Source organism: Cervus elaphus, chromosome 11 (genome assembly GCF_910594005.1).
Source record: "Cervus elaphus chromosome 11, mCerEla1.1, whole genome shotgun sequence".
Lineage (NCBI taxonomy): Eukaryota > Metazoa > Chordata > Mammalia > Artiodactyla > Cervidae > Cervus > Cervus elaphus.
In genome coordinates, this window is record NC_057825.1 from 9,061,549 (window position 1) to 9,088,362 (window position 26,814).

Sequence of the window (26,814 nt, forward strand, 5' to 3'; positions counted from 1 at the left end):
CGTTCTAAAATTGATTTTGCAGATGGTTGCAGAGCTTTGTGAATATTTTAAAACCACTGGTTGTACACTTTAAATGGGTGATACATGAATTACAACTCAATAAAGCCATTTGAAAAAAAACAAAAACAAAAAACTCAAGCTCTTGGAAATTTAAAACACCACTACCTTAAATAACACTTGCATAAAAGAAAAATTGAAACTATAATTATTGAACACTTTTAAGACTATTGTGAGCATACTATACATTTAAACACGTAGGATACAACAAAAGCATCAGTTAGAGGGAAATGTATACCAGTAACTATTTTCCAATGAAAATGGGAAGAATAATGTATACACAAATAAGCCAATAATTTGTTTACAATACAAAACAACTTAAGGAAAGCAGAACAAATTAATCATAAAAGACAAAAGAATAAATTCTGTATTTCATCAAATTTAGGATGTCATCTATTATAAATTTAGGATGCATCATTATTTTATGTATCATAAGGAACACTGCTACCAATTAACCAGCGTCACAATGCTTTGTTACCACCAAGTGAAAGATGCATCCCAATTTGAGAGGTTTAAAAATGCAGAGAGAAAAGGCACATCCTAGACTGATGGAATATAGTAGATTAGAAAGCAGGAAGACAGTGCGACTGATACACAAATACAGAGTCTAATCCTTAGGAAAAACCAACAGACATACCTCTGGCAAAGCAAATTTAAAAAAAAGAAAGAGAAAATGAAAATGCAAGCTATTAGGAATGCAAAGCAAAGATAAACCCATATACACAGGAGGTTAAAATGTATAAGCAATTACACAAAATTTTTCAGTCAAAACAAATTAAGTGAGGAAAAACTTTATGCTAATCATTTTGAAAACTTGGATCAAATGAACAATTTTCTACTAAAGTTTAATTTTCAAAATTAGTTTTAAAGAAATTAAAAAACCGAATACACAATGCTCAAAGAGGACATTTAAAAGTTGTCAAAAATGTACCTCAAAAAACTTGCACTAGATTTCTGAAAATATTAGGGGTCATATCCATAAAATCTTAATTTCCCTTGTTCTTAGTGTTATTTTATATCATAAAATTAGCATAACTGTGAAAACCAAACTATAAGAAGTATTTTTCACCTGTCAAAATGGCAAAGGAAAAAAAGGAATGATAAAGGAAAAAAAGCACATGAAAACAGAAAGCATTTGTGCACATGGGGAAAATAGGCAATTTCTTTGCCCTCTAATGTGAACATAAATTGCTACAACCTCTATGGAGAGCATTTCGAAAATATAAGTGAAAAGTCAAACAATTTCGTGTAAGTTTTGACCCAATAATCACACTTCCAAGAATCTCTTAGAAGATAATAATCATAATTACACATAGGAAATATATGCAACAGGGATGGCCACTGCAGAATTTTAATAGCAAAAATGTAGAGACAATTTATATGTCATTATTAGAGAGCAGATTTCGGTTGGACAAATACACGTGGGACTGAGTCACAGTACAGAAATGCAGGTAATAACATTAAATGTTCACAACAGAGTAAACATACAGATTTTATATGCACCCAAACTAATGAAAAGATTTGAACCAAAATAATGTTTATCTCTGGATGAGATAACAAATGATACTAATCTTATCTTCCTAATTCCTTGCAATAAACACATATTATTTTTGAATCAGTAAAATCAATAATCATTATAATAATTTCATTGAGACAAATCTTATGTAATATATTAGCAATGCCCAGAGAACCAGAACACAGGGGTTTGGGCCTGCGTTCCCCCAGTTCAGTCTTCCCTAGAGGCTCAGAACAGTAAAGAGTCTGCTGACAATGTGGGAGACCCAGGTTCGATCTCTGGGTCAGGAAGAACCCCTGCAAAAGGAAATGGCAACCCACTCCACTATTCTTGCCTGGAAAATCCCATGGATGGAGGAGCCTGGTGGGCCCCCGTCCATGGGGTCGCAGAGTCGGACACGACTGAGCAACTGACACGCTCCCCCAGTTCAGAAGGATGCACATAGACCAGTAAGAGTCTCGTGATCCTTCTGAGCTACAGGCTGGGGAGGCTTGGGATTCACTGGGCATTTGTATCAGCAGCAGAATATCCCTTGTTCGGGGACCCTCATCAGGAAGTCCCCATTCTCAGAGAGTACCAACAGCCTGTTCTAACCCTAAGAGCCAACCTCTTTATCCATGACCCATGCTGCTTCCTGGAACTTTCTCAACTAGAAACTGTAAAAACACCTCATCTGGTGCTGAGTAGGTTTCTTAAAAAAACAATAATCCGATTCAGACTCCTACCTAGATAGGGAATACTGGGAACCATCTTCAGGCTTCGGATATACTCCCGAGTCCGCTTGTAATTATCTTCTTTGGACATCAGGTAGTCCAGTTTCTCAAAGGTGGTCTTGTCTTTTCGATTCAAAAGCTGGTGGGAGAAAAAAAGATTATGAGAGAGAAGACAAATAAACTAGAAGAAACTAAAGAGAAAGGATAGCTGTGAACAAAAACTAAAAGGAAACGTGCTAAATGGTATGTCTGTGGTCTGCAGAATCCTGGGTGCAACTAAGCATTGTAAGAAGCTGTGTCTTGTGGAGATGGAACGTTTCACAGCTCAACTTAGTCATTTTTCATAAAACCTTACACTTAAAAGGTACCCTCCAGAGTTACTGAGTCCATTGTTCTGTCCGACACCAGAATCCCCTGCATAATGACCACCACCGTGGTACACAGACCCCACCACAACAAGTAGCTCTGAGAGTAAAGCAAATTCCTCAAGGTCACCCAGAGCTATTTCACAGCCTCACTACACCTCTCTCCCTGGATTCACAACTTCTTACTCCTCCTCAACATCTCTGCCATTACTGAAGCCCCCCCCAAAATATCACCCACTTCGCCTGCCCATTCTGTGCACCTAGCCAGGCCATCTCTCCAGTCAGGGCTATCTCCTCCAGATCCCCTGTGGTCCATGGCTGTGTCTTATTTACACTGGCTACGGTGTTTTAGTCAAAATAAGCTAAACCTTTTTCCACATGCTGTCATCTAGGGGTGATTTAGTTATGCAACTACAGGATAAGCAGATACCCACAGCCCAGAGATTAAAGAAGTAATATCTTTTATGACTGAGATCTCTGGTATGTAAAGCTGGTCACCAGGGAAAGGATGGCTCTGTGTTCATAAAGAGGCTTCCTGGAAGAAAGGAATAGAAACTGAATCCTGGTTCTCCAGACCTGATGCTGTGGTCATCCTGCAAGTCCTACGTCAAGGCCCAGTGCCAGGAAATGGCAATGAGGCTCCTTGAATAAAATGGCTTTGAGGAAAGGAATCTAAGCTTGAGAACAGGCTTGAAAAGAGGATACAGGAAAGGGTCGGTGGAGAGGGTTGGCTCTGGCACAGCACGTGGCTGAAACTGGAAAGCCCCAAGTTTAGCTTCCAGGGCCAGTGCCTCCCCAGTCTAGTTAACTTCACTCATCTGCTCCATTCTGTGGCCACAAATGAGATTCAGGATGGCATGGCTGAGCCCAGGAGCATAAATGGAGAGGGACCCTAGGCCAGGAGCATCCTCGGTCAAGTGTGGTTTTGAGACCCCATGGTCTGTGCAAGGACCAGGACCAGCCACCCTGCCATATCCATCAGACTAACGTAGGCCAGTGGCCAACAGCTCCGTCATACAGCAGAGAGGAGAGCAGTACTGCCCAGCAACAGGGGAAGCCGGCCTTTCGAACTGAAGCGGCCCTTTGGGTTCCTGGGGCCCAGGTCTTTAAATCCCAGACTGAGGCCATGTCTGGTGCATCGGGGAACTCAGGCTGCCTTGGCTAATTCCTTGATCCTCAGCCTCTGGAGTCACAGAGAATGCAGTTGTGCAACAGCCCAGCTGAGCAGTGACAGCTTAAGGACTTCAGAGAGGAGAGGCAAAAGGAAAAGCTGAAAGGACGTCTCCCCAGTAATGAAGAAGTTGGAGAATAAACAGCGAGGTGTTTTTTTTTTTTTCATTGAGAAATTCGGGACACATCAGGGGACGCTACACAGATGCTAGGAACAATGGCTGCTTAATCAGCTTGTTAATTTAAGACTGTTATTCATCATATTAGCAAATGGACAGGAAATAACGCCATCATATCCCATTTGCTGTTTGTAAAGCACCAAAACATACAACTCATCTGATCTTTACAAAGCCCAGGGACGAAGATGGAGCCAGGAAGACTGCCGCTATTTCAGGTTCATAATCACAAGGATTAAGTGACTTGTCAGAGTACCCTTGGGGAACTTGATTCAGTAGAGCAGAGACATGTATATTACAGCCCCATGAAGTAAGTAAGTAGAGATAACAACTCAGACCAACAGTAGGTAAATAATGGGCAAGGGAAGCGTCAAGGGAAGATATGCAGAGAGAAGCATTTGAAATGAACATTTAAGGATAAGAAAGTCACTATAAATAAACAACATATACCCGGAACAGAACCAGATCCTCTAGTTGTGAATGGCCCCATTGTAAAGTTGAGCAGGCCCCTCACCCTCTTGGCTGGGAGGTCATCTTTTTATTAATGCAACCTAGAAGCCCACTGAATCCTTTGGCAGTCACCCACGTTCATCCAGCTGTTCAACGAATGCCTATGCCATCACACACACTGCCGCTGAGCCAAACTGGGGCCCAAGGCTGCCTCCACTGGGCCTCTGGACCCAGCTGAGGGGTTGCCCATGTCCCCTGGCATGTCTGGCCCATCTGCCTAGACTGTCAAGTACCTCGATGCATGGCACCACAGAGCTGATCAGGGGGTCATCTGTGTCCTGACATGGGCATGAGGCCAACATGATCAGAGTCCTGGAGGATGTCCCTAAAGATCGCCCTGCAGACTGACCTCCAACCAACAACCGGAGTTCTTTAGTGGAGTGGGCCGACCAAAGGCAGCCACATTTGCACACTTCCCAAATTTAAAAACCAGGCTCCTCCAGACCACACCTCCCTCTGTTAACCTTGCGTCTGCACACATACTTCCTCCCCACCCTCCACCCCCACCTACACACACACATTCGGAAGGGCCCAGTCTAGTTAACTTCACTCATCTGCTCCATTCTGTGGCCACAAATGAGATTCAGGATGGCATCAGATTTCTCAGCAGGAATGCACAGGATGTTAGAAGAGATGAAAAAGAACATCTATCTCCCAAGTAAGCATTTGCATACTACTTGAGAACTTCCCCGAGCAAAATGAAAGAATAAACCAAGGACAGGAGGATACGGGATGTAGGAAACAGTGGATCCAAACCAGCAGTAGTAAAGCGAGAGGACAGATGAACAGCAAGGCTTAAGAATGACTGGTCTACACCCTTCCACCCCAGAAGAGAGGTCTCCAGAGAGAGAGAAGACTCGACAGAAAACCCGATAGGATAGCACATTGGTGAGTGGAGGAAGGGAATGGACATAATTTATTATGTATAATAAAAATAAAATTAAATAAAATAATTCAAAGATTTTATGTCTAATATACATAAGGCCTGATAAGATATTATATAATATTACATACATTTATATGTGTATTCTACATATACATATAAAATACCTGGTAGATAAGCAGTAGCTAGAGTAAGAATTTTTCCTTAAAAGGGGATTAGAAATGCAAGGGAAACAGAGGGATATTCCGGAAAGAAAATGTTATTTATACTTAACCACTTAAGTATGGACGAGCCATTTATGGAAAACCATACTTACACATTCCTAATAATTAAAACAAGAATACTCATTTAACAAAAGTGATGTAACTATGGTAACATGAGTGTTTTTGAAGAATGAGGGAAGATGGTTCAGGAAAACCAAACCAACATCCATCTTACAAAAAACTCATCATATACTGTCCAAAGTGAGTGGATCGAGAAATTGTAGCAAAAACACATCGATGGAAACACGGCAGAAACTACCAGAAGAAACTGCTAAATAACTGAGTGTTTGCCTCTAGGGAATGATCTGGGTATGCAGAGATGGAGCAATGAGTGTTAGCTGCTTCACTAAGCCTTTCAGTATTTAGTGATTTTTAAAATTCATGCACATGTATTATGCTGAAAAATTCTTTTAAGATTTAATTTTTTAATACAGGGTTTGTTTATTCAAAAAATAACAGCATTTACTTGTTTTAAACTTTTATTACAAGTAGTGCCATAAACTGAAAACCTCATATGCGTTGAGGGTCCTTTAGATTTCAGAGTTTACAGGAAGCCTCAGGAAGAAACCATCAGAACTACATGCAAGAAAATAACTTATCGGCTTACCTGAGTCAAACAGATACTAAAAGCATTCACATTCAGGAAAAGAAAAACAAGATTAAGCAACATAAAGGAAAAGCTCACTAAATACAACAGGCAACTTTACTTCCAGTAAAATTTAGAGGTGCTGGGCCACCCTGAGATTTTTTCCTTCCTTAACATTTATTACAACTGTGGCTAATTACACAATTACATCTGTGTTTCACTCAGCAAAGGATGACTCCCATGAAGGCTGAGACCCTGATGGTTATATTCATTCCACAATACCCTGCATCTGTTATGGTTCCTGACACAGAGAAAACGCTGCCTAAAAATCTGTTGAATAAAAAAAAGAATAAGAAAACTAACGACAACTTAAAAATTCAATTCTTTGGAAATTTTTGAATACCCCAATAATTCTTGAGTAAAAGAAGAAATAAAAGTGAGGGTAATGAACTATTTATAAACCAGAAGCATAAAGAACATACAGATAATGATATGTTAAACTATGTGATGAGGTCAAAAGTGTACTGAGAGGGAAAAAATGCATGGTTTTTAACTCATATAACTAAATAATATGAATATAAATGAGCTTAACACTCAACTCAAAAAGCTATGGAAATTCGAGGGAGGGGTGAAGTAGGAGAAATTGATTAATATAGATAAAATCAGAAACCATGTTTAAAACATGAAATATAAAACTAAACACCAAAACTATAGACGTGATAACTAAACCCAAGAGCTAAATTTTATTAATAGCAATAAAACAGGTAAAACTTCTATGAAGTAAGGCAAAATGAAAAAAATATACAACATTGAGAAAGTGGCATGACTATGTATAGAAAGTGAATTAAAATTACAAGGTAAAAATAAATCCCAGCCTATTGATTTTAAATAATTTACATGGTGACAAACGTCTGCTGCAAGGGATAAACGGGACTCCTCAACCACAGGTCAAAAGCCAGGAAGATCACGAACCTTGGTCAGATACCTGAAGAAGCACGTTGCTTTTGGAACTGCCCCTTATCATGCTCCTAGAGAGCCTGTATGTGGCACTTATATTTGACTAATGATGAAAAATTTCCCTCTTCTGATAAGTAGGCTCCATGGAATAAAAAAAAAAGTCCTCCAAATCCTCTTTATGAGGACATTGGTAGCTTGTTCCCTTGCCTTGAGACAAACAATTCTTGATATGTAGAAATGTTTTTCAACAAAGAACATGTTGCTTCAAATATGTTAAAACTGGCTCAAAATCCTATTTCAATTCCAGTGTCTAATGTTCGTATGGAAAGAATTTTTAGTGCTGTGGATAATCTACGGATCAATGGATTCAGCAGACTGAAGATGCAATGAGCAAAGAATGAAACAAGGGCACTTCAAAAAAGTAATTCTTAAATTCTTTAGATATGAACTATTGGCTTCTGAAAAACAAACTACAAAGCCATATAACTAACGTAAAATATTAGATGCAATGAAGACTGTTATAAGTACCGTAAGGGAAAATTGTGACTCTGAAATTTAATAAGTGTTCTAGCAAGCTATCAGTATCTGTCTTTGACTAAGGCTATTTTAAATTCTGTAAAAATAGATGTTAACCTGTAGAAAATGTAGTAATGCAAATAATTCCAGTCCATATAAAGGCAATTGATGTCTCATAGTATCCCACTGATCATCACCCTAGGAATACTGACTAATTTTCTATTCACTTTAAAGATTATTTCGGCATTCTTCACCTGACCATAAAGTGCAGTATTCTCAGTTCTCTTGAGATAAAGTTGGCTTAAAACTCAGCATTCAGAAAACTAAAATCATGGCATCTGGTCCCACACTTCACGGCAAATAAATGGGGAAACAATGGAAACAGTGACAGACTTTATTTTTAGGGGATCCAAAATCACTGCAGATGGTGACTGCAGCCATGAAATTAAAAGATGCTGATTCATGTCAATGTATGGCAAAAACCACTACAATATTGTAAAGTAATTAGCCTCCAACAAATAAAAATAAATGGAAAAAAAAAAAAAGAAATTAAAAGACGCTTGCTTTGTGGCTCAGCTGGTAAAGAATCCGCCTGCAATGAGGATGACTTGGGTTTGATCCCTGGGTTGGGAAGATCCCCTGGAGAAGGGAAAGGCTACCCACTCCAATATTCTGGCCTAGAGAATTCCATGGACTGTATAGTCCATGGGGTCACAAAAAGTCAGACACAACTAAGCGACTTTCACTTTCACTTTGCTCCTTGGAAGAAAAGTTATGACCAACCAGACAGCATACTAAAAAGCAGAGACATTACTTTGTCAACAAAGGTCTGTCTACTCAAAGCTATGGTTTTTCCAGTAGTCACGTATGGATGTGAGAGTTGGGACTATAAGGAAAGCTGAGCACCGACGAATTGATGCTTTTGAACTATGGTGTTGGAGAAAACGCTTGAGAATTCCTTGGACTGCAAGGAGATCCAACCAGTCCATCCTAAAGGAAGTCAGGCCTGAGCATTCATTGGAAGGACTGATGCTGAAACTCCAATACTTTGGCCACCTGATGAGAAGAACTGACTCATTTTAAAAGAGTCTGATGCTGGGAAAGATTGAAGGTGGGAGGAGAAGGGGACGACAGAGGATGAGATGGCTGGATGGCATCACCATCTCAATGGACATAAGTTTGAGTAAACTCCAGGAGTTGGTGATGGACAGGGAGGCCTGGCGTGCTGCAGTCCATGGGGTTGCAAAGAGTTGGACATGACTGAGTGACTGAACTGAACTGAACTGAATATCTTACTGATTCTCTCACTAATTAATGAGTTAAAATAAAATATTTGACAAATAATCATTTTATACTTGTATGAGTCATTATTTTATCTTTTAAAAAAATAATTCTTTGACAGTTTATATGCACATACACATAAATACATGCAAACATAAATACACAATGTATAATTTTGTAGATCAACTTTAATCATGCTTCCAGTAATTTTGCTAAGTTTAAAAAAAAATTATGCTCATGGCAACCCCAAGAGACATTCCCACAAAGCCCAAGAGTAGAGCCAGGAGGATGAACTTGGTCCTTGAATGGAAGTTTGCCAAGGGTCCATCCTGGGTCCAGAGCTGGTCTGCAGGGCTGAGCCATGGAAAGGGCTGGCTAAGGCAAGGAAAAGTCAAAAGCACCATGAGAGGGCTCTGGAAGGAGAGAACAAACTCCATTATGGGAAGGAGGAACCAGGAAAAGGTGATCCTGGAAACTAGTCTTGCAGAGCTTCAACCAGCAGAGATGAGGCTGGAGAGGCCCCAGAGGCCTCTCCAGAAAGCATGAGCAGTGGGCTGGCAGTGGGAACCCACAGTGATGTTCAAGGGAGCAGCACTTTGGCAGAACTGTAGGCAGGTGTTGCCTTGGACAAGACTGGGAAGGTAAGAGAGAGATGGAAACTCGCCATTTGGCAAAGTATGCTTTTGACTAGGTCATTTTGGATACTGTGGACATGTGATGGCCAATTTGACAGGTTATTCTCCTGTTCTGGATCTTTCGACTCAACTTGCCAACAGGGTGCAAATCACAAGCAGTTAAGCATTAACAGTTGAATACTAATCAAAGGGGAAAGAATGAGTTGATTGTGGCTGTGTTTGAACAGGAAATTCCTCTAGCCAGCTCTTGCGTCTCTTCCGCACGTGACCTGGGGCTCTGGGTTGCTATGTTGCTGGTGGCAGTAGATGCTCCACTGGCCACAGCTGAAAGGTTTATGGTTTGTTTTTCAGGGCAAGGAAGTAGGTGTGAAGTAGGTATGAAAACTTTTGATATTTGCTGCCATTGCCAAAATGCTTCTATTATGTCCTCTGCACCCTGCAAGAATCTCCCTACCCAAAGGTTCTCCTCAAATGCCAAAGGTTCTCCCAAATGCAAGTTGTCCTGAGAAACACCCACTGGAACACACCAAAAACCCTCTATCACCTGTGCTCAGTATCTTCCCTAACTCAAAGGGATCATTGAAACCTAGAGTTAAAAATCCAAATGACAGCTAAAATTTAACTGACAAAATATTCATTATTATAAAACTAGAAGTAGTGTAGTAGTGTGCATGCTCTGTTGTGTCCGACTCTTTGCCACCCCATGGACTGGAGTCCACTAGGCTCCTGTGTCCATGGGATTTTCCAGACAAGAATACTGGAGTGTGTTGCCAGTTCCTCCTCCAGGGGAACTATCCAACCCAGGGATCAAACCTGAGTCTCTTGTATCTCCTGCATTGGCAGGCAGATTCTTTACCACTGGCGTCACCTGAGAGGTAGTGTTAAGTTCAGTACAGTTCAGTCGCTCATTCGTGTCTGACTCTTTTTGACCCCATGGACTGCAGCATGGCAGGCCTCCCTGTCCATCACCAACTCCCGGAGTTTACTCAGACTCATGTCGATTAAGTCGGTGATGCCATCCAGCCATCTCATTCTCTGTCGTCCCCTTCTCCCCCTGCCTTCAATCTTTCCAAGCATCAGGGGCTTTTCAAATGAGTCAGTTCTTCGCATTAGGTGGCTGAAATATTGGAGTTTCAGCTTTAGCATCAGTCCTTCCAATGAATATGCAGATGACACCACCCTTATGGCAGAAAGTAAAGAAGAACTAAAGAGTTTCTTGATGAAAGTGAAAAAGGAGAGTGAAAAAGTTGGCTTAAAGCTCAACATTCAGAAAACTAAGGTCATGGCATCTGGTACCATCACTTCATGGCAAATAGAAGGGGAAACAGTGGAAACACTGACAGACTTTATTTTTGGGGGCTCCAAAATCATTACAGATGGTGAGTGCAGCCATGAAATTAAAAGACGCTTATTCCTTGGAAGAAAAGTTATGACCAACCTAGACAGCATATTAAAAAGCAGAGACATTACTTTGCCAACAAAGGTCTGTCTAGTCAAGGCTGTAGTCATGTATGGATGTGAGAATTGGGCTATAAAGAAAGCGGAGCGCCAAAGAATTGATGCTTTTGAACTGTGGTGTTGGATAAGACTCTTGAGAGTCCCTTGGAACTGCAAGGAGATCCAACCAGTCAATCCTAAAGGAAATCAGTCCTGAATATTCATTGGAGAAGTAGTATAATGAAAGTTAAAATGATGGATTAAAAAGAGCAACATCAAAACAGTTACAACATACATCAAAAAGAATAAAATACCCAGTAATAAACACATCTAAAGAGGCAAAATACCTGTGGTCTGAAAACTGTAAGACACTGATTAAAGAAATTGAAGATAATACAAATAGATGGAAAGATATACCATGTTCTTGGATTGGAAGAATCAACACTGTTAAAATGACCATACTACCCAAGGAAATCTAAAGATTCAATGCAATATCTATCAAATTGCCAGTGGTGTTTGTCACAGAACCAGAGCAAAAAATTTTTTAATTTGCATGGAAGCAAAGAAGACCCTAAATAGGCAAAACAATTTTGAGAAAGAAGACCAAAGCTGGAGGAATTATGCTCCCTGACTGTTGACTATACTACAAGGCTACAGTAATCAAAACAGTGTGGTACTCACACAAAACAGGCATATATATCAATGGAAAAGGATAGAAAGCCCAGAAATAAATCCACACATTTATGGCCAATTAATTAATCTACAACAAATGAGGCAAGACTACACAAAAGAGAAAAGACAGTCTCTTCAATAAGTGGTATTGGGAAAGCTGGACAGCTACATGTAAGAGAATGAAACTAGAACATTCTCTAACACCATATACAAAAACAAATTCAAAATGGATTAAAGACCTAAATGTAAGACCAGATACTATAAAACTCCTAGAGGAAAACAGAGGCAGAAGACACGTTGACATAAATCATAGCAATACATTTTTAGATCCATCTCCTAGATTAATGAAAACAAAAAAAAAACAAATGGGACTTAATTGAACTTGAAGCTTCTGCACAGTATAGGAAATCATAAACAAAATAAAAAGGCAACCTATGAACTTGGAGAGAATGTCTGCACAAACAATGTGACCAACAAGGGATTAATTTCCAAAATACAAAAACAGCTCATACAGCTTAATACATATATAAAAAAAAGAACAACCCAATCAAAAAATGGAGAGAAAACCTAAATAGACATTTCTCCAAAGAGGACATACAGATGGCCAACAAGCACATGAAAAGATGCTCAACAGCACTAATTATTGGAGAAATGCAAACCAAGCTACAATGAGATATCACCTCAAACCAGTCAGGATGATCATCATTAAAAAGCCTACAAATAATGAATTTGTAGAGAAATAATAAATTTGCTGGAGAGGGTATGGCGAGAAGGGAACCCTCCTACACTGTTGGTGGGAATGTAAATTGGTGCAGCCACTATGGAGAACAGTACAGGGACACTCCTTAAAAAAATACAATTAGAGTTGTCAGTCCCACTCCTGGGCATATACCCAGAAAAAACTCTAATTTGAAAAGATACATGCACCCCCATGTTCATAGCAGCACTATCTACAATTGCCAAGACATGTGAGCAACCTAAGAATCCACCGACAGATGAACGGACAAAGAGGATGTGGTACATATGTACAATGGAATACTACTCAGCCATAAAAAGAATGAAAAAAGGTCATTTGCAGCAACATGGATGGACCTAGAGATTATCACATTAAGTGAAGCAAGCCAGCCAGAGAAAGACAATTATCATAGGATATCCCTCATTTTTGGAACTTAAAAAGTTGATACAAATGAATTTATTTCCAAAACAGAAAGAGACTCACAGACACAGAAAACAACTTCATAGTTACCAAAGGGGATAGAGGCGGTGGGGAGAGGGGGAGGAAAAAAGAAAAAGAAAAGAAGTCTCATACAATTTCATGTTAACTTGTTCACTAATTATACAATAAAATTGCTGGAATACTTTTTTTTTTCCTTTATTTTTTATTAGTTGGAGGCTAATTACTTTACAATATTGTAGTGGTTTTTGCCATACATTGACATGAATCAGCCATGGATTTACATGTGTTCCCCATCCTGAACCCCCCTCCCACCTCTCTCCCCATCCCATCCCTCTGGGTCATCTCAGTGCACCAGCCCTGAGCACTTGTCTCATGCATCCAACCTGGACTGGTGATCTGTTTCACACTTGATAATATACATGTTTCGATGCTTTTCTCTCAGATCATCCCACCCTCGCCTTCTCCCATAGAGTCCAAAAGTCTGTTCTATACATCTGTGTCTCTTTTTCTGTCTTGCATATAGGGTTATCATTACCATCTTTCTAAATTCCACATATACGCATTAGTGGAATACTTTCTTAAGGGAAAAAAAACACAGTTACATCAGAGCATTGTGCTCTGGAGGAGTGGTGGGTAGAGACCACCCCCCACCCAAAGGATGGGGGCGTTGCTAAAAACCGTCTTTAATCAGGCAAGTGAAAACACCAGAGCTGTGTCGTAGGACGATCATCCCATGAACGAACAGCATGAGAAAGAGAGTGAGACCAGAAGCAAGAGAACCACTAGAAAATGATGATGTTATCAGGTCATAAATCAGAGGACCAGGCTTACAGGGATGGTGGTCTCTGCCAGTCCATTTGAGAACAGTCAAGAAAAGTTGAAAATAATAATAATAATAAAAGCAGCAGCAGCAGCTAATACTTATCTGGCCCTTACTATGTGCCAGGCATAATATGAAACATTTTTTTCACATATTTACTCATTTAACCCTTGCCCTAAGAGGAAGGTCCAAGGCTGGCTGAGCCTGGGAGTCTGATTCAAGAATCTACACTCCTAACCTCCACAGGACACTACCCCTCATTTCTTGGTCATGTGGGCTGAGAGCCAAGAGCTACCTACCTGAAGTACAGGCTGAGGTGACATTTTCTCATAGGGACTTTTTCTACCTGTGTTCCCTTGGGGCTCCCCCAGGCTGGCCAGAGATTTTCCAATGGGGGACACTTGCTGGCTCTCTGATTCCGGTGAGTAGCTGAGTTCCAGCCTGCCATAAGCGGGCATTAGAACCCTTGCCCCCGACAGTTGGCAAGGTCTCCATACGGCAAGTTCTCTGCACTCTGTTCCCTGTGCTGACTCTGAGAGCATTCTCTATTTCTAGCACATGGTGACTTCCCTTTCTTTCTTGGCTTCTGGCTCAGCATTGCTTCTTGGTTTATAATTTGGTTTATTTGTGTGTGTGTTTGCAGCAGATGATTGGGAGGGAGGAAAGCACTTACTGCTCATCTGCCCAGTCTACCATATTGCCTCAAAGTCCAAGTAGGTCTGCTCAGAAAGCCTGGAACTAACCAGTACTTTCTGGAACCAGACTTTGATTTCAGACACGCCAGGGGTGAGCTGTCAGAGAAACACGGGAGAAGAGGGCTCGTGCAGCCAGCGTGGGAATGCAGGTGTAGGGCTAGAGAGAGGGGCTGGGATGAGCGCTAGGAGGCAGCCTCCACGGGGGCATGGAGGAGAAGACAGATGGGGCTGTCCAACCTGGGAAGACCCCACGGGACAGGACTTGGATCAGGAAAGGTGAGAGCTGGGCCAGAGCCCCGCCGGACACTTACAGCCCGTGGGCGAGAGGGACAAAAGCAGTCAGGGAGGAGCCAGTTGTCAGAATGCAGTGGGGGTGGGGGTGGGAAAGGGAATAAGCTGCGTGAAGAGAGATGTTTCAGGAAGGGGGTAGCAGATGTTGTGGCAAAGTGAAGGCAGACGAGGGTGCAGACATCAGCAGAACTCCTGAGAGCAGAGAGGCGGGGAGGGACGGGTGATGAGTCATCAGAGGATGTCCTCTCCTCCCCCATCTCGCCTCCCTCCTGAACTCAGGAAAGCCTGAGACAGCCCTGCCCATCACGACGTCCTCCACAGCATCCGAGGGGGCACTCCATCAGACACAGAGGGGAGAGGCACCTCCCACATGAAAGATGCAAATCTGAAACACACGGACGCCACCACCCATCCGCATTCCTGGGATACCCACTCAATGACCCTGTGCCCCCAGATGCCTAAAGTGAGACTCCTGCTCCCAGGCGGGTCCCCTCCAGGCCACCGCCCTACAGACCAGGCCTCCTGACCCATCAGCTGTGACTTCCTCCCAGCGGAGTTCTTCAGTTTTCACTGTGCTGCTGCAGACGGGTCAGATTCTCTGGATCAATTCAGTAGGAAAGAGCGAATCACGACAGGAACGTGTACACAGCAAGCAGAGAGAGAGAGAGAGTGTGTGTGTGTGTGTGTAGCACATGCTGTAATTAAAGAGTGACTCGCCCATACTCCGGGCCTCCATACCCCCCAGCTCTCTCCTGGGTAAGCCCAGTTTCCACTTGGGACCACCCGGGTCTGAGAAAAGGCCTCGCTCTCGTCCCAACTGTTGTTGCTGTCATTCGGTCGCTCAGTTGTGTCTGACTCTTTGCGACCCCACGGACCACAGCACGCCAGGCTTCCCTGTCCTCCATACAGACCCCTGTCCCATGGGGTCTCCCTGGCTTGGAGAGCCCCATCTCTCTTCTCTGTGCCCCAGTGGTGGCCGCCTCCTTGAGCTCGTCCCAATCTCTCTCTAGCCCGAGGCCTGCATTCCCAGCTGCTCAGGCCTCAAACCTAGGAACCGCCCTCTAGTCCCCTTCTTTCTTCATCTCTGACAGCCCACCCTTCACAAATCCTGCCGCCTCTGTCTTCAGAATGCCTCCCCTCTCAGTTTCCTTCTCTCCCGTGCACTGCCACCGCCCCAATTTAGCCAGCATTGGCTCACTCCTGGATTCTGCCCTAACCCCTAACCCAGCCTCGTTTCCACTCTTGCCCCGCCCTGCAACTCCTCCGCAATTTGCTTTTCACAGAGTGCACGCGCGTTCAATCGCTTCAGTTGTGTCCAACTCTTTGCAACCCTATGGACTGTAGCCTGCCAGGGTCCTCTGTCCACGGGATTCTCCAGGCAAGAACACTAGAATGAGTTGCCATGCCTTCTTCCAGGGGATCTTCCCAACCCAGGGATAGACCCCGAGTCTCTGAAGGCTGTCAGTGGGGAAATCAAGTGGCAGGTCTCTTCTCACACCTGTGACCCCCTTCCACCCAGGTTTCACAGATATCCAGGGTTTCAGGGGAGCCCAGGGACAGCACTCAGGGAGCTGGTCACACCCTGTCTCCAGGGGCCGGTGTGCCAATCTCACGTCTCCAGCCCCACTTCCCAGACAGTGTGGGTGCCTGTTCTTCCTTGCCCTGTGCCCTGCCTGATTCCAACATCAAGTTCTATCACAGACAGGTCATCCAGCAAACAGACAAGGATGTGGACTATGTGTCCAGCGAGGCAGAGCGACGCTGCGTTGGCTCGGCACTCAACAGCTCCGAGATCTTGGGCAGGTCACAGGAAGCCTCAGCTTCCGTCTCTGCACAATGACGCCTATTAAAGCGCTGACCTTGGGCTCCTACAGTGGGTGTGCCTGCTCGCCCTGCCCTGTGGGCCCATGAGTTCTCACCAGCCCCATATCAAGGGACAGGTGCGGGCATTTCAATGGCTAATCTCATTAGCAGGAAAACAAGTAGCAAAAGGAGGATGCAATTGAACACAACAAATGCACAGTGGTCAAACGACCCACTGTAAACTCAGCTGGGCACTGGGGATACAGAGCAAACATCCAATTTCATCAAGAAGGAAGGCAGTCAAAGAGGGAGGCCAGCCTGTGAGCAGCCCTGGCTGAACGGCGGGTTTGCCCAGAGCAAACAGCTCCCCACACGTGGCCCTGGAGACGTCGTGCTGTGATCCACACCACGTGTATCAGCTCCTCTCTCCCCGACACAACTGCTGGCGACTGCTATATTTATCTCCTAGGAAGCTGCATCTCCCCCTCTTTTACCCTGGTAAGCAGCCCTCCGTAACCAAGAAAACAGTCCTGGTCCTCAGTCCTTAGGAAGTCATGGGGAGATTTCTCAGAAAAATAACAGCTGTTTTTGCCCTGGGTCCCTGCCCTTCAGTGACACACAATCTCAGCTTCCTGGCCTGTCCCAAGTTCCCACCATCTAGATGCCCACTGAGAGGTCAAAGTCAGGGCCAATCCCAGGGACTGAGTGGGAGAGGGCAGCAGAAGCCACGGACTAACCAAGGAGTAAGTGACCAAAAGGCGGCCTTCAAGGCCTGGCTACAGCTCCCTGCCTCACTGTGTGTGCCTCATCCCTGGGGCCCTCCAACGTCCCTTCCCCAGATCAAGGGACAAGCGGGGAGGAAGAAAACAGCTCTTTCCTGGCAACATTTCCCGAGCTAATCTCATTACCAGAAATGAATGGCAAAAGAAGGATGAACCCCAGAGGCCAGCAGCCACAGCCAGAACAGAGGCTCCATGGCCTGGGGCAGCACCGAGAGTCTGCTTATCTCATCTTCCAGGTTCCTATCGGAGCGCTGCGGATGAAGGGGACAAGAAAACAGGACCCCTCTCTTGTTCTGAGTGCCAAGAGGCCGTGGGTGCCGTCTTTCTTGCTTTCTTGCTGAGCTCCGTGGGGTGTGGTGGTGACGCACGGAGACTCTGGAACAGACTGTTGAGTTTGGTTTCTGCTCTGCCTCCAGGCCGGGGAACCCTGCATTCCTCCCACTGCCCTGCGCCTCCGTCTCATCTGTAACTGAGAACACTGACAACAGTGCTGGCCTCAACGGGGAGCTGTCAAGAGGAAATGAGTTAATACAGGGAAAGCTTTTAGGGCAGCACTTGGCAGATCTGTAAGGAAGAACAGCTGACCCCTGTGGCCTGGAAGGGAGTTAGGTGAGGAAGCTCAGGTTTTCAAATGGGTCCTGGGTGGATATTGCATTCCCAGCTCCCTGGGGAGCGGTGGGAGATTTGTTTTCATACATAGCCGTGACAACTAGCCACCTTGGCGCAGGGCTCTGTCGAGCCACAGGGAGCGGTCCTGGGTGCTGCTATGGCCTGATGCTGCCCCACCATCCAGGGCAGGGCACGGCACCCTGGGGAGAATGCTGGCCAAAATTCCATGGACGGGTCCTGCCCATCCCTGACTGGGTGGCATCTCTGTGCCGGACCCTGAGCCACCCTGGTCCCTTGTGCACTGACCCCCTGCTGCCCTGACTGACTGTGCCACTTACAGGGATCACGGAGAGTCCCTGTGTTACTGACAGTAAGCTCTGTGCACCATGAGAATCATCATTCCTTCTTCCGGGCCCACACATAGCTCCCAGCAGTCCAAGAAACAATAGCAGCATCTAAATGATGGAAAATTCATTTGAGAAGGAATCTCCAAGCAACTTTTGAAAAAAGTCTCAGGACTCAGATGCACTCGGGGAAATCACAGGGCTGGCAGCAACCACAGGGACCAGTGGCTTCCAAAGTTGCTTCTGACCTCCAAAGCCATTGCTCAACTCAAGTTCACCCAGAAGCCCAGGACGTAAAACTGATACAGCTGAGCTGCTCCGGCAGGAATCGTGCCCAGGCGGCCTGCTGGACGCCCTCCCGCCTCTGCCCCAGGCCTTGCTGGCCCCAAGGCAGCTCCAAGGAGCCCCTGGGCTCCCCGAAGCACTGGCGGAACACCACAGATTCAGGCCAAGCTCTCTGAGTAGACATGAAGAGACGAGTCCCACAGAGTCACTCTGCACAGATGGTGCCTGAACACAGACCTGGTTTTCTGATTCCGGGCTAACACCTCTCGCTCCACTTTGCTGTGGCTTCATCTATGGAAAACTGCAATTTAAAGAAACAAGGCTCACTTCTGATCACCTACAACATAATCCCTAAGTATTTTACAGGCCCCTGAACCAGCCAAGTCTGAAACAGAGCCCAACCCCACAGGCTGGCAGAGAGAAGTTCGGAAATGAGCTGCAGAGGCACAGCTGATGGTTCCACACACTTTCCTTCAGCTCTGTGGGACGTAAATAGGTCTTGAAAGGCTGGGGCTGTGCAGCCATGAGAGACCCCGGACCAGGAGGTGAGACCCCGGACTAGGAGGTGAGACCCCGGACCAGGTGGGCCAGGAGGTGAATGCTAATGAGAGGTGGAGAGCCATGACTTCCCCCCGTCAGGCGCGGTGCCAAGCTCGGGAGGATAAAGAGGCCTGAGATATTTTTAAAGTATTTTTACAGCAGAAAAACTTTCCTACAGACTCAATTATATAACGATCAGACTCCACCTCTGAGCTGAAATTATCCATGGCCTTCAGGAAAAAAAAAATCATTTTTCCCTACATGAGGGTCACAGGTTTCTTCAGAGAAACTCTTGAGATGTACGGTCAGCAGCCCTGGGGCAATTGCAAACCATCAGCCTGGAGGACTTCCCCAGGGAAGTTTGGGGCCTGGGGAGCAATCATTACACCACTGACCCCACCGTCACACGTGAGGCTATCAGGTCCAGGAGGGGCCACTCTAGGGGCCCTTCTGACCCCAGCCACACTGGCATCCTCTCAGCATCCCTGTCCCAGAACGGGGTCGAGGTCACTGAAGGGGAGCGTGGCCAGGGGACACAATTAACCCACAGTCATCCTGCGTTGGCGGCAAACAGCAGACCGAAAAAGGCTTCTGGGCCTCAGGAATGGAGAACCTCACCCAAGAAATGACAGTCCAGACGGAAGGAACAGTCTTAGGGAGATTAACTTACAGCCCAGGTTTTCGTCAGCCTGAAGATGGGCGCGCTCTGCAATGCTGACACCACAGACATGAGAGAATGAAGGTTGTTGAGTTCTAGAAGTTTCTGGGGGGAAAAAAAAAGATATGGAATTGATTATTTTGCTGCTATAAACAACAGACCAAAAACATGCTGAAGTGTTACCAAATGCTGTCATATTCATGAAATTCAATTATACTTAAAAATATCTCATGTAGAAAATATAGCTCTAGGAAGTTCATAGAAACCATATGCTCTTTCTCTGTCAAATTGTCAAAAGGTGAGTGTGCATCTGAAACATGTGCCAAATTGCATAAGCTGACTAGTCTGGCTGCTGGACAGAAACGTGGCCTGGGATGAGGTTTGATAGTGTCCTTTCTGTTCCTTTTTTAGATGAATCTCAACTGTCCCAGCAGGCTTCTGTAAACTGAAACCCCCGCTGTGCCAACAATATCAACGTGGGTCTTCTGTGATCACCTTCATACCCGGCACGAGGGAGGCTGAGGAAAGATGTTATCAATCTGCTGGGAACACAGCGCTCCAGCTTCCCAGACACTGGACCACGCTCCCCTGAATCAGACCCCAAATGAGTGAGAACATTTGGATTTAATTCCATCTCAGACAAGTTCCTCACCACGAGAGTGAGGGTAAGCACAGAAAAATGTAATTGCTCTGCTCTCGGTTTTACACTGGGGAAAAACCTGCTATCAGGACCCAGGTTCCCCTTCTCACTCTTGGGAATCAGTGAAGGCTGTGTAGCCGGCTGGCTCCATGGGACCAAGAGGTCTGGTGCCAACTTCGGTTCCCACTACAGGTGTGTCCTTTGGCAAGTTACCTAAGCCTTCTGAGCCTCCACATCTTCAGACTTAAAACAAGGAAGGTAATCACAGAGCCTCCGCTGCATGGGCCGTGCATGTAACCTGCTCAACCATGACCTGCCATCAGGAACAGCACGTGGTGCAGTGTGGGCTGCCCGTTCTCCACTAGGAAGACCTGGCCCCAGCCCTACCCCTTCCTCATCACTCGTCGTGGGTGCTTCCAAGCTCTGGTGCCGCTCCCTCTAGTATGTCTTTCCTGACCATGCTCCCAGGTCTAGGAGGTAGAAACCCCCACCTGTGTGTTCCCACAGCAGCCTGCACGTCTCCTCAGTGCCCTGGACTAGATTCCGCTCTCACCTGCCCCTCCTCACCCGGGACCGTGTGTTCCCTGAGAGCAGGGGTGAAGTGGGGTCTACCATCACAGCCCTTGGACCTAGTACAGCACAGAGCAGGGCCTAGAAAATGAGCAAATACGTGACGAGGACTGTGCCTAGTCCTCACAGCTGTTCCTACCCGGGGACTTCTCCCTTACCACACTAGTGACTGCTGCATTTCACACATCTGTAACACTCCCTAACTGCTTCCTGTGGGTAATAATAGATCCTCTGAGGGAGCCGAATTTCATCCTTTGTATCTGAATTGCTGTGCTTGTCACAGGATTCCTTTTAGAGCTGAAGGTCCTCTGGGAGATTATCTAATCCACTCCTTTCATTTTATAGATGGAAAACCAAGGCCCAGAGAAAGGAGGGGCTCACACAAGACACACTTGGGGCACACAGCATCAGCATGATGGTCTGCCATCGGGAAATGGCAGAGCTTAAGGAGGAATCGTTGCAGGCCCCTCAGGTGGGGACTGTAAACTTCCAAACTGAAAGCACCAGGTGGGCTGGAACTCTGTCCCACTTTCTCTCGTGGCCCAGCAAGAACTCATCGACAGCGACAAGTACCACTAAGCCCAGTACAGTTCCAGGTACTTCAGGACGTAAAAGTGTCCGTGCCCCTGCATACTTACAGCCGGATGCACTTAACCTTGCTGTGAGGGACAGAGACATGCTCCGACTGACTCACTGTGGGGCCTGGGCATGGACACCCACCTCTCTAAGCCTCCCCTTTCTCCTCTGGAAATGGGATGATAATAATGTGAGTGTCAAATGCAATTATTTCTGTACAGCAGCCGCTATGGGGCCTGGCCAGAGAGGGCCTGTACTATAGGTGAGCTGGCCTAGGACCCGCCTGGGAAGACAACAGGCACACACAGGAAGCAGGCAGTAAGCCACACAGAACGATGCTCTGCTGAGGCGGCGAGCCCTGTGGTCAGGGATGGTGGACTGGGAGGAGCTGGCAGGACCATGTTAAGCGATGAGAGCGGTTCAGGAAGGCCCATGGGATCGCAGCCTGGGCTAGCAGAGATGAAGGAATAGGAGGGAAAAGGTGGGGTGGAGACGTGGGCCTGCTGCCCAGACACTGGCCAGGACTGATCCCATCCGAGCAGGGTCAGGAGATGGGAGTGGGGCAGAGGGGTCATCAGGCCGGGCCTCGAGCACAGGATGGGGTGCGGTGAGTTCTGCTGACTGGAGGCAAATTGTGCAGGATGTGATGGTAGCACAACCACTGATGCCGAGAGCCACCAGCACTGTCTGGATCTGATTAGGAGGGGGAACAGATCCCAGGGGTATCCCTTGGGGGCCCGTGGAGAGTCTGTGAAAGGCCAGCTTATAAAGGACGGTTGGCTGCCAAAATCACAGGGCAGAGAGCACCTGCCTGTGAGCACACAGGGGCTGGGAGGCCACGTAGGCGGTCAGGCTGGTCCCACAGCTGTCTCTGCCTGGGGAAGTCAGGTCACTGCACCCTGGTCTGAACCCTGCCCCACAGATCCACAGCAAACTAGCTCCTGAAGTACCAAGGAAACACATTTCTGAGACAAAAAAGATAGGACAGGAAGGAAAGAAGTAATAATAAAACAGCTTACCTTGGCTATTTTCACAAAATGGCTCAGGATTTCTGCCCTTATTTTTAAAGTCTGTGCTGTTAGAATTTCTCGTACAACCCAAAAACTGACCTGGAGAGTCAAACAGAGACACACACAGACACACACACACACCAAAAACATTGTTAAATGCCAGGCCACTTAAGTTGCCCTGCCTACCACTTCCGTGGGACTTCCAGGAGGTGGGGAGAACACACCCTAGGGCTGAGGAGGTTCAGGGTTTCTTTATGACACCCAACCTTGCATTGGGGGGGTCCCTGTTGTCAGCACCAGCTCTCCAACACACACAGCGATGCCGAGAGCAGAAAGTATGTCCATCCTCGTCCAGGGGACCTCCTGGGCCTCCATGACACATGGGTCTCCATGAAGGGGGTGCAGGGAATTTTGAGATGAATCAGACAGGATTCTTGCTCAGGAGGAGACAACAGATAGATGGATGGATGGATGGATGGACGAATGGACAAATGGCAGACAAAGGGATATGCATGCTGGCAGTACCATCCATGAGATCCACATCCCCATCCAGACCCAAGGCAAGAAGGACTCAGCTGTATACGAACAATCGTAACCAATTTAATTTTCCAGGAGAGGTTTGCCCAATTATTTATGTGATACAAAAGCATCTCTCAAAGTTCTGTAAAGCAATGCAGTTTAAAGGACACATTTTTCTGCAGACAGAATATGCCAAAAGGATATACTGGTACTTTGGGTTCAGAATATCATTCACACTTGACCATCCCCGAGCCCCTGAATCTTCTGGTGGGAACAAGAAAGTCATCCACCAGGGTCTAGTTGACTCAATGAAATAGGAGGGGCTTTCATGCCAAGAAACACTGGGCAGTGGTTTGTTTCCCTGTTTACGTTTCACGACTATAAGAACAGTTTTTTGTGAAACCCGGATGCCCAAGAGAGCAATGACGGCACCGCAAAGAAAGGAGAGACGGATAGAGTGCGGGGGGTGCGTGGAATGAAGAGGGACGCTAGGCATCTAAAACCTCTGCATTGTACAAAGAGTCAAATAGTTAGGAATACTCCAGAGTTAACAAAGCATGTTTACTGCTGCGACCACATGCCTTCTCTTTACTGAAATACTGTTAACTTTTCAGTGAGAAAACAAGAAAGGATTAACCAAGGATAAAAATTTGGTTTCTTATATTAAGCAGGAATATTATAGAAAAGTTTTCTCTGTGTAATTATCTGTTGTTGCCTCCAGGACATGCCTGGGTTTCCATAGAATCATTTTTTCCAAGGAACTGCCTAAAATTAAGTTCAGACTCAAATGTTTACTAGCCGGTTACGGAAGAAAGATTTTCTTGATACTAAATGATATGCCCATAAACCTTATATTTTAATACATGCATACTTTTATGCCACATAAATCTCAAGTGTGACAGTTTATATGTAGAATTTAATAGATGCTTATGTGCCAAAAAATCACACATATTTAATTACAGAATATGGCAGAGCTGGCTCTGATCTGCAGCACATGGTGTGCAGGGGCAACTCTGGATCAGTTCAGTTCAGCAGACTTTCCCAAAGCCCTTGCTGTGTGCTCCAGGCACTGTGAGTCCCAGACCTGTCTGCCCTTGCCTGACACAGAGGAGACCGGAGGAGGCAGGACGCTCCAGAAGTCACTGTGTTAAAAGGCAGTTGGTGGCTGTGGCCATCAAGAAGTTCAGATGAAGTGAACAGGAGTGTGGGGAAGGCAATGACAGAAGAAGGCTTCCTAGAGGAGGTCGACCTTGAGAGATGGGTAGACCTTCGGCAGGTAAGGAGACCAGGGAGAGGTGAGTGGGCCAACAGGACTGGTGTTGCAGGTGCCCCATGGGGTGGGGGTAGGAGGGAAGCTGAAGCTAGAAGGGAAGCGAGGGCCAGACTGCTGGGGTCAGGAGCAACAAGGGGACACTATGCTGCATGGGGAGAGTTCCAGAGGCTTCTGAGCACAGGGATGACAGTCTAGATCCTTTCGTGGGGGCAGGGACACCCATCAGGAAACCGATACGAGGGTCTAAGTGAGAGATGGCAGGTTTGAGCTAGGGCCATGCTGCAGGAGATGGAGGGAAGAGGCAAAAGAGAAGGGCATTTCAAAGGGAGAATCAGCATAGTTTTAAACTGTTATAATTCTGTGTTTTAAGTACAAAGTTTAAGAGAAGCTTAATGCAGAAAACAAAGGAACAGAGATAAGCACAAAAGACAGAAGTCATTGGCAAGACTGTTCTCGCATACAGACACCCCCCCCCCATAAACACTGTGATATGTGTCCTTCTTAGAACACATGTATATCATGTCTCAGAACATATGTCTAGTCTGAGAACATATGTCCTTCTAGCCATAGAACCTGTTTCTCTTTTTCAATTAAACTGGTATATATTAATCATACTATCACAAGGATTTTTATAAGCAAATAAGAATATCAAGGACTTCCCTAGTGGTCCAGTGGTTAAGAATTCGCCTGCCAATGCAGAGGACACAGGTTCGATCCCTGGTCTGGGAAGATACCACATGCCGTGGGCAACTAAGCCCGGGCACCCCAACTGCCAAGACAGCATGCCCTACGGCCTGTGCTCCACAACAAGAGAAGCCACCACAACGAGCAGCCTGAGATAGCCTGGGTGCAGCAGTGAAGACTCAGCACAGCCAAAAATAAACAAACATATGCGACTCTTAAAAATGCAAAATAAATGAAGGAAAATAATATTGACGAATTTTTTTTAGTAGCTGCCAAGTGACTCATCTCAGGGATGTCTCATCACTAAGGAACCTCGTACTGCTGGGTGGTTTATTTTGAATCCTTTTGTTGTGATAGACAAACGCTGTGGTGGACATAATTATACATATATCTTTATACATTTTTAAGGAAGATCTGAGGATAAATTCTTTCAAGGTGGGGGGAATTAAAACATGTGCACCTTTTTTCAGAAGTATGTATTAAAAATCTTGGCCTCCACAAGGTTTACTTTGTTGATCCATCAAAGTTGGAGCAGAGTTGTGTTCCCTTACACAAGCGAATACCAGTTATTACAGTTCTTTTTCTCTTTACTAACATAGTGGACAAACTAACATCTTACTGCCCATATTCTGCATTTCTTTCATGACTCCTCAGTTAACGTTTTTTTCTTTTCTTTTGCACTTTTTTTTCTCAGCTTTTTGTTGCAAACATTTGTCAGCCATTTGTACTATCTGCCTGTGAAGTATGTGCTCTGGTCCTTCAGCCACCTTTCTATCAGGACACCTGTCCTCTAACTCTTGGTTAGTAAAAGGTCTCTCATATCAAAGTGAATGCATTACTCCTTTGGGAGTCATACCGTGTGCCAAGAGTGTAGAGAAACTGCTGCTCTTATACACTTTGGGATGGAAGTTATAAAACTTAAAGGGCCATTTTGAAGAACAACTTGAACATATCTCTCAAGCCATTAAAGTTATATTCTCCCTAGAATATTTATCTTACAAAAATATAGAAATGTAAAGGGATATGTGCACGCCAGTTCGCCGAAGCACGGTTTATACAGCAAAGCAACAGGCCCATCAATAGGGAGTAGGTTGCATAAATAACACCATCACCTCACACTCTGGAAGGAAGTCGTTATGGAAGGAAGGAGACAGTTTATCTACAAGGATTATTTGGAATTCTTCTGCACAGGAGGTTTGTCTAGTCTCCCCCATTTATTTATCCCATCATGTGTTTAAAGGGACTCATGAATATTTATTTTATACTTTTGGGTTATGATACTATGTTATTTATTTCATAACTATGTTACTTATTTTATACTCAAAGCCATTTCAGCTTCAGCTACTGAGAGTTGGTTTGGACATGCCCTCAGCACTGGTTGCTTGGTTTGTTTGAGCACTTTTACTCTCTGCAACTACAAGATGCTACAGGACTTCCCGGGTGGTCCAGTGGTGAGGAATCCGCCTGCCAATGCAGGGGACATGGGTTTGATCCCTGGTCCGGGAAGATCCCACGTGCTGCAGGGCAACAGAGCCTGTGCACCACAGCTAGAAAATAGTCCCCACTCATGGCAACTAAAGAAAGCCGGAGCTCAGCAACAAAGACCCAGCACAGCCAGAAATTAATTAACTAACTAATTAATTAATTTTTAAAAAATGCTACAGGCTCATCCTGTACATTTCTTGCCCCAGTCTGAAACCAGCCATTTCTCCAAGGAGCCTTGGCTCCTTTTATTAGATAAAGGAATTAGAAACCCAAGATCTGGGAGTATATATGCTTGAGCTACTGAGATATCACTGTT

The 26,814-nt window shown here is 45.2% G+C and overlaps 1 protein-coding gene across 9 annotated transcripts in view; it reads right to left on the minus strand.

Moving 5' to 3' along the window:
• RALGPS1 (Ral GEF with PH domain and SH3 binding motif 1) overlaps positions 1-26,814 on the minus strand; it is a 298,169-nt gene that overhangs the window by 154,455 nt on the left and 116,900 nt on the right. For all 9 annotated transcript variants that reach the window (XM_043916818.1, XM_043916823.1, XM_043916822.1 and 6 more), the window contains exons 7-9: positions 22,547-22,636; positions 19,754-19,846; positions 2,299-2,425 (exon numbers count right to left, since the gene is read on the minus strand). In XM_043916818.1, the coding sequence (XP_043772753.1) occupies positions 2,299-2,425; positions 19,754-19,846; positions 22,547-22,636 (310 nt within the window). The remainder of the gene's footprint in view (positions 1-2,298; positions 2,426-19,753; positions 19,847-22,546; positions 22,637-26,814) is intronic.